Here is a 7,842-nt window from a genome sequence, read left to right on the forward strand (position 1 = left end):
AAAAAAAAAAAAAAATGGAGGTTACTGATAGGACCTGAGTGTCCTGCATCACCCATCTTAACTCTTCTCAAGACCAGCAAAAATGACGAAGCCCAGAAACACAAGCTCACCACTAACTGGAACTGTGAACTTGGCAACCAAATGTGAACAGAGCCTCTTTTGCCAGTAAACAGAGACAGAAATGGCAGAGAGAAGAGGCCCAGAGACATTCCAGCAGCCAAACTAACTTCCTGTGAAGTCAAAGTGGCAATGTATCCAAAGCCCCGGAAGCTCACCATACTACCTGGCAACGCACACGGCCTCCCTTCTGGACTCAGCCCTCTAAGCCCTGGGACTGCACTAAATGCTTTTTCACCTCCGCTGATAGAACCCAGAGTCCCATGACCCAACACTAGATGGGGAACCTTGTTTCCACTCCCTACCCTGCTTTCCTCAGCCTGTAGACCTCTGGACGTGGACCACTTGTGTGGCAACCCAGCAGAAGGCCCTCAGGCTGGCCACCGCATGTACCATACCTGGAAAGCACAGTTGGGGCAGAGCATGGAGGTCCACACCGCCTGGGACGCTGATGTCCTCAGAATCAGGACCTCTGGAGTCCGTCGGGGGGCCCTTCCAGGCCTCTGTCTTGGGCTTCTCTCTCTTCTTCCTGAAGGAGCGCCTCCTGCCCTTCCCTAGGGTTGCACAGTTCGTAGCAGGTCCCTGGCTGTCCTCTTTACTGATAAAAGGAGGCACAAAAACAGACAGAACCTCTGGGTCGAGAGAGGGGAGGCTTCTGACTCCCCTCTTTTGGATGACCTGAGAAAGGAACAGTAAGAGTCACTGCATGGTCCCCTCCTTCCCAGCACAGCATCCTCTGCTCATCTCCTGTGCCTCCCCTGTGCCACAGGCTCTGGTGGCTCCACGTTGTCCTGTGAAGGCGCAGGGGGAGTGTCCTTCCACCTGCAACTCAGATCAGTAAGTCAACCAAGTTTCTTTCAAGACTTGCCAGGCTCAGTGTTCAAACGCCCACAAAGTCCTCTGAGCCCAGGGCTGCCATGTGGAACACAGGCAGCAACAATGCGCCCTCTCAGCACAAGCGCTGCAGCCCTGAGCCGAGTACTGAGAAGCAAACCGGAGCTGCAAGCCTAGCTATCAGTCTCCAACAGCCAGCAGCATGTTACTGTACCTCTGAGCATCCCTCTCACAGGGCACAAGCAGCAGGTGGGGCAGGCAGCCAGGTCAGACATTCAGAGGACGAGGGCCTCAGGACCATGCATGTGCACTGTGCCCGGGGGTCAGAGGCAGATGTGGAAAGGCTGTGTGCAGCCTTAGCCTCACACTCTACGGAAACATGTTCACTGCCACTATGCCCTCTATGCCCCTGGGCCTTCCTTCAAGTGATTTCCTGTCCCTGCCAATTTGAGGATGGAAAGAGGAGTGAGAAAGATCTGATGGATATGGACAGGAGACACACAGTCGGTCCTCTCTCACTAACCAAAGGGTTCCTTGGGATGGATAAAAATGGGACACTTACCCTGAATTCTTTGAAACTTTAAGGTGGTACCTATTCTTTTTAGCTATTTATCTTTCCATTCTTTCCCCCAAATAATACAAAGAACAGAGGTTGAACCTTCAATCTCTAGTCTGTCGATGTATAATGCTGAACAACAGTTTCTGCTGCAGAGCCGGGCTGAGCGCGTACTGCTGCCAGGCTGGTTTCAGATCTTTCAAAGAACTTCTGGCAAAACAAAGTCATAGGGAGAAGGAAGCGCCCCAGTGCTCAGGAAGCTAAAAATAGAAAAGCCCCAGCCAGGGCTTTCTGGATCTACAGGATATGGGAAAGCAGGAGACAGCAGGTGGGGGGAGGCTGGGCAGCTGAGGGTCTGTACGCCTAGAAAGGGTTATCTAGAGAGACTGCACTGTCCCTGAAGCAAATGGACCTCAGGTGCCACAAAAGGAATGGCCAGCTGTCAACATCTCCCAAGATTTGGGAGCTAAAAGGGGACGCGATTTTACAAGGCCAGCATCATCAGTCGGTAGGACACTCTAAACTCAATACAACTATTCCTAGGCTGTATTATTCAAATTCTGACAATAGTTTCTTTATATTTGGGGAAAATATACAAGTAGAAAGAAAGGCCAAACACGGGAATTCTGCATCATCTGAAAACCCTTCATGATCTACACAGGAAAGGACTCCATCCCCAGTCCCATGAATCCACCTCTAAAGCTTTCCCACCCAAAGCCAGCAGCTCTGACCTAATGAACTGAAAATACACTTGTCTGTTTTTTGGTTTTTTTCTTTTTCTGCCATGGAGAGTTACAGCCATAAAAACCAGGACACTTCCCCACTGTGCACAACCTTAGATAAAAGTCAAGTTGTAAGAGAAGTGAGACCACACCAAGGAACAAGAGACAGCTGACCAGCCCCTTTTCCTGGGGTTTTCCTGATCCTGGCTTCTCTCTGCTCTTCCTCCTGAGGTTCGTGACTGCTGCCACCTGGCCCCTTCCTTTTGTCTTCCCAGGCTGGAGACCCATGGACTTGGACCCAGGCCCCAGCCTCCCGGACTATCTTACATTCCCAAGGTTCCAGCCACAGCTCCAAGCAGACAGCTCCAAGGGTCCAGCTCCCCACCCAGGGCGCTCCACTCCCGCACTTTGCCCAAATGCCTAGCAATCCCCTGCATGGCAGTGGTCCCTTACAGGTTCAACGGTGAAACTCATGCTAGTTTCGCAAAAAGCTGATCTCCCACATATATTTTCTGTAATGAAAACAGCACAATTTGGGCCTCTGGAGCTGGGACTCCAGGCTGTGGTCCCACTTCTGATCTGCAAACCCCCACTCTGGAGTCCCTGGCCTAGAAAGATCTCCCAAATTGGCTCACTGCCATGCCATCGCCTCAGGCTTGCAGACCCAGCACCTGAACAGCTATAGCTAAGAGTAGATACAGATTAATCAGGGTCAAATCCTTCAAAGGTCCCACTGAGTCTAGGGCTCCCTATCAGCTATCTTTGTCCATGTTCCCCAAGAGAGGTAACCCTATTGAATAAGCAGACCAGGGGCTCTGTGGGACCAACCAACCTTGTAACCCCTTCTCTGCCTTTCCACCAGACTGAAACACATGTCTGTCTGTCATCATTTTTGCTAATCTGTGTATGTATCACATGTGTGCATGGGGCCAGGATGGTATGCTCTGAGAAGCAGGTCAGCTGCCCCCAAGTCAGGGTGTCCCAAAGCCACATACATACAATGCTCACCTCAGGGGTCACTACAACATCCTGCATCTCCAGGCCCTTCGCTCAACCTGACACCTCTCAACCCTCTGCCTTCACATTTCTGAGAGGGCTTTGTCTACACCGAGCCCTGATGGTGAGTTCTTCCTGGCCCCCACCACCCAGGTCACCACCCCGTACAGCTGCTTCTCCCAGGACTCTACCTCCCCAGTACATCAGAACTTCTCTGTCCCCAATAAAGCTATTATATCACCTTCTAGGATGCAGGGGTGGGCTGGGTCAAAGATTGTACCATACTCCTATCTCCTCATCTAGCTCTAAGGTGAACCCTCCATTCATACTCCCGGTGCTCAGTGATCCGATCTGGACTGAATACTGTTCATCACGCTAAAGTCAACCCACTCTTGTCATTCCCTCTAATTATCTTTAATTACTAAAAAGATGTCCTCAAAAAAATCCAACCAACATCCATCTATCAGTCCATGACCTGTGCGTTTCTTCTTCAAATGGAAATCTCTGTTTGGGATAAATGTCTCCAGATCAGATGAGCAGTACAGTCTCATTTTCACAAATAACAACACTGTAGAAACAATAAAGGAAACACTAGGACAGGAAAGACTTCCCCAAGATTCTAGGACTCCAAGGTAACACCCTCTGCACAGCCAGGGCACTTCCTTGCATTTTGATGCATATGTAAACTTACAACATTTTTTCAGGCTGCAGTCATCCACTTCACACTGTTGTCTTAGCTGTTTAACTGCAGCGTGGCTGACTTCCCCGTTCATACCATGTAGCTGGTCAGTAACATATTTGTCCCTCCTCTGAGAGGTATCAGGGACGACCTCAGGTCTCACTGATATAGCTGAACCCATCATTCCTGTGTCAGAATAAATTTCTGGAAATAGATGGTCCCATCACAAGGGTTCATGGGTTACTCTGTGCAACACATCTTGGCTGTGAAGATAGGTCCATGCCCACAGGCTGCCAGCCCTGAGACTGTCACCTCTGCCAGGCTGACTCAGGAGCTGACAGTTATTTCCTGCTCTTCTGCCCAAACACTGACTTATTAAACCCCTACACAATAATCACTGTTGCATTTTTTAATTTTGTGTGTGTTTTGTTTGGGTTTTTTGGTGGAACCGGAGATTGAACTCAGGCCCTTGCACTTGCCAGGGAAGCGCTTATTCCACTGAGCCATCTCCCCCGCACTGTGTGTGGGGGTTTTTAAGAGCTAATTAAAAAGTAAAAGCCACAGCCCTTAACTCATTAAGTACCAGGTTTACTTATAAACTAGATTACACAGTGCCACTACTCTTAACTGCAGGATTGGCTGTTATTAATTAAATAAATCCAGAACTAATTATTTTCAATGTTCTGGACCTGCGCTTGCCAACACATCTGCGCCATATGGCGCTGAAATTTAAATTAACTGAAGCCAAGGGAGAGCTGCGAATGCGGTTCAGTAGCAGAGTACTTGCCTAGCACGCATGAAGCCCGAGTTCAGTCCCTAATCCTAAAAAGCAACAGAGGAAAGGCTAACTGAAACTTAACATCCAGTTTCCTCAGCAGCACCAGCCTCCCTGTAAGGGCATGCAACAGCCGTATACAGTCAGGGGACACATGTGTCGGACAAGGCAGACACAGTGCGACCATCCCAGGAATTCTGCTGGACAGTGCTGTCTTAGACCCTGAAAGGCAGGGTGACCCCACAAGAACCCTAAGAAAGTACCTCTACATACAGCAGTGACGCTGCAGAGGGTGCTATGAGCACTTTCTTACCCTGCGATAGATTTAGGGTGGATCCCCTCATTCAACAGCAATCAATAAAGAGGGTCCCCAACAGGGTGGAGGGAAGCTATCACTGTAACTCAAAGCATGGGACATGACCCATTCTGAAGTTCTTTTTCACCATTCTCAGTAAAATTAACATCCCCCATTATCTACAAGACAAAACAAAACGTTGGGGCCTTATGCTCCCTTAATCTCAGGGTGGATATTTCTTATAATTCTGGCCTTGTTTTCACATGCCACCAGAAAAGGAACCTAAGAAGCAAAGAAAAATGGTTATTTTAAAAAGTAAAATCAAAAAGTATTTTTTAAAACCTTGGCCCTGAGTTCAATCTCTGGTGCCGCAAATAAATAAATAAATAAATACCTTGGCCATTAAATAGTATAAAAATAAAACTAAATAAATAGAAATATACATTTGGTCAACTGAAACAATTATGTTGACTTAAAAGTTTAATCCCTCTCCTAATCTCCTTTCCCTGCCATACAAGAACTTGAACCCACCTCACAGATGCTAGGCAAGTACTCTCCCATGGGGCTACACCTGCAGCCCTTTATTTTATTTTATCTTATTTTTTATTTAGTGACAGGGTTTCAGTAGGCTGTCCAGGCTGGCCTTGAATTTGCAATCCTCCTGCCTCAGACTCGAGTAGCTTGGATTACAAGCATGTGCCATCACGTCCAGCTCTAACTCTCCTTTATTTCCTAACCTGTAACTATTTTTCTCTCCACAAATCCCTAGCAGACTCAGAGTACAAGGCAAAGAGGTTTACAATGTCAGACAGCTGCGGAGCACAGCAGCTCAGGAACGTACCTGTGTAAATATTCCAGTTGATTCATCTTGCTCTCAAAATATGTCTCACATCCAGCAACCAAAAGACATGCTGGAGTGGCCCAGCAAGCAAAAATGCTGAGCTGCCTAGAAGGTCACAAGTGACACCAGGTAATATGTTTTCTGTTCTAAGAAAAAGGAAGGCAACTTGCCATTGGTCAAGCTAGAGGCAGACAGACGACTAAATCAATTGATGAGGGTTGGAGCAGATACACTGGCATTCCTGAGGGGACTGAGGAGTAAGACAGGTAGAGAGACACCCAGAAATCATTTCTATGTAGAGGAATGCTTTTTTGCACAACTCAAAATTAGCTTTGTACTAAACTCCAGCAGCAGAAACTGAGACATTAGCAGCTGTCCATTCTATTACTTGTAGTAATATTTAAACTTTTCCACAGTGACATCCACATAGACTCTGCCGTTTTCCCTGAATAGCCAGCCATCAAAAACTCCTGTGCCTTTCCAGTCTCATCAGTTGGAAAGAGATAAAAGAGCTTCCCCCAGGCACCTGGGCCGGAGACTAGTGAAATCTCTAAAAAAATACTGATAGCGACAACAACGTCACAGATAATGCTAGAGCAACAGAAAAAAGAGACAACAGACAAATTCAAAAGAAAAAGAAAGAACATAGGAAAGAAACAAGGTGGAGGTTTTCTAAAACTGACCTTTTCCCAAAGAAGGGATATGAATTTTCCCTCCAAGGAGGGGAGAAGGAAGGAGGTCAGGGGAAGCCAGGTAGGTGGGCTGGAGATTTAGCTCAAAAGCACAGTGCCTGCCCATCCTGAGTTTGAAAGAAAAGAAAACAAAACAAAACCAGGTAGGCTTCATCATGCAACTAAATGTATAATATTTAAACCCGGTAATTAAATCTAACACTTGAGATCACATTATTCTGTACCTAGCAGAAAACATTACTTAGGAGACAATAAATCTTTGTGTAATGAAGGAAATCATTTAATCTGCTAATCCGCAACGATCTGGTTCTCTAGACCTCCACCGGCAGGAGTCCAGCCTAGTCAGTACCTTGCTCGAGGTGTGGGCAGATGGGGGCCCCAAAGACTCCAGGGAGGCAAAAGGCCACAGAGAAACGCTCCAGCGCGCACAAGCACTCCGCACCATGGTCACCGCTGGGTACAAATCCAGCTAACCCCGACCCCAGAAGGTCCCCGGGGAGGAGAAGTGATGGTACCTCCCTCTCGGCGTCGTTGGTGAACAGCTGCTGGTCTCGGCCCATGTCTGGCTGACAGTACCTGCTCTGACCTTGGGCGCACCGACCCCCACCCAGCAGGGGCGTGGGGCCCGTCCCAGGGCTTCCTGGGCTTCGTGGACACAGGGTGAGGAGCATGGCACGGGGCCCGCAGAAGGTTTGGGACCCCTGGGACCCGGACGCCAGCGGCCCGGGGCACAGGGGAGGAAGGGGGTGCTACAGCCGTCGGAGGCCGCGCCAGCCCCGTTGAGCACCTCCCAAATAGGGCGTTTATTTGGGATGCGCCAGGCCTGACCCCGCTCTCGGGTCATCGTCCTTTGCTCTGCCTCAGTTTCCCCACGGGCCCCTTACCTGCTCAAGGCTGCGAAGGCTGTCGCGAGGAGCGCCCAGTAGCGCGCACAACTCCAGCAGCCCCGAGGGCAGCGACAGGTGCTGCGGCGCGGCCTCCGCCATGGTTGCCCCGCAGACAGCTGGACGCCCGCGCTCGGCAGCCCGGGTCACCCAGCGTTAACCCCGCGCTTCAGCCCCGCGGCAGCCTAGCTCTGGGCGGGTCACCGGGTGCCGCGTCCGCAGTGAGCACCGCCCACGGGGCGGGTCCTGGAGGGGCGGAGCCTGGAGGGGCGGAGCCTTTATGGGCGGGGAAATATCGAGGCGGGGCCTGAGTGGACGGACGGGGGCCTGAGGGCGGGACTGGCCAGCGCGCGCGCGGCCCGCAGGGACCGTCGGGGGCGGGGCCTGCGGGGAGGGGCGGGGCCGGCCCTGGGGCGGGCTTTGTCGTCACTTCCGAACCTGTGGACTCCGC

General features: G+C 50.2%; 1 protein-coding gene across 2 annotated transcripts in view; it reads right to left on the bottom strand.

Moving 5' to 3' along the window:
• The window catches only part of Dennd3 (DENN domain containing 3), a 67,229-nt gene extending 59,616 nt beyond the window's left edge, over positions 1–7,613 (bottom strand). For both annotated transcript variants that reach the window (XM_023723859.1, XM_004638926.2), the window contains exons 1-2: positions 7,392–7,613; positions 516–795 (exon numbers count right to left, since the gene is read on the bottom strand). In XM_023723859.1, the coding sequence (XP_023579627.1) occupies positions 516–795; positions 7,392–7,493 (382 nt within the window). In that variant the 5' untranslated portion in view covers positions 7,494–7,613. The remainder of the gene's footprint in view (positions 1–515; positions 796–7,391) is intronic.
• Between the last annotated feature and the right edge of the window lie 229 nt (positions 7,614–7,842).

Source organism: Octodon degus, unplaced genomic scaffold (assembly GCF_000260255.1).
Source record: "Octodon degus isolate 3935 unplaced genomic scaffold, OctDeg1.0 scaffold00104, whole genome shotgun sequence".
Taxonomy (NCBI): Eukaryota; Metazoa; Chordata; class Mammalia; order Rodentia; family Octodontidae; genus Octodon; species Octodon degus.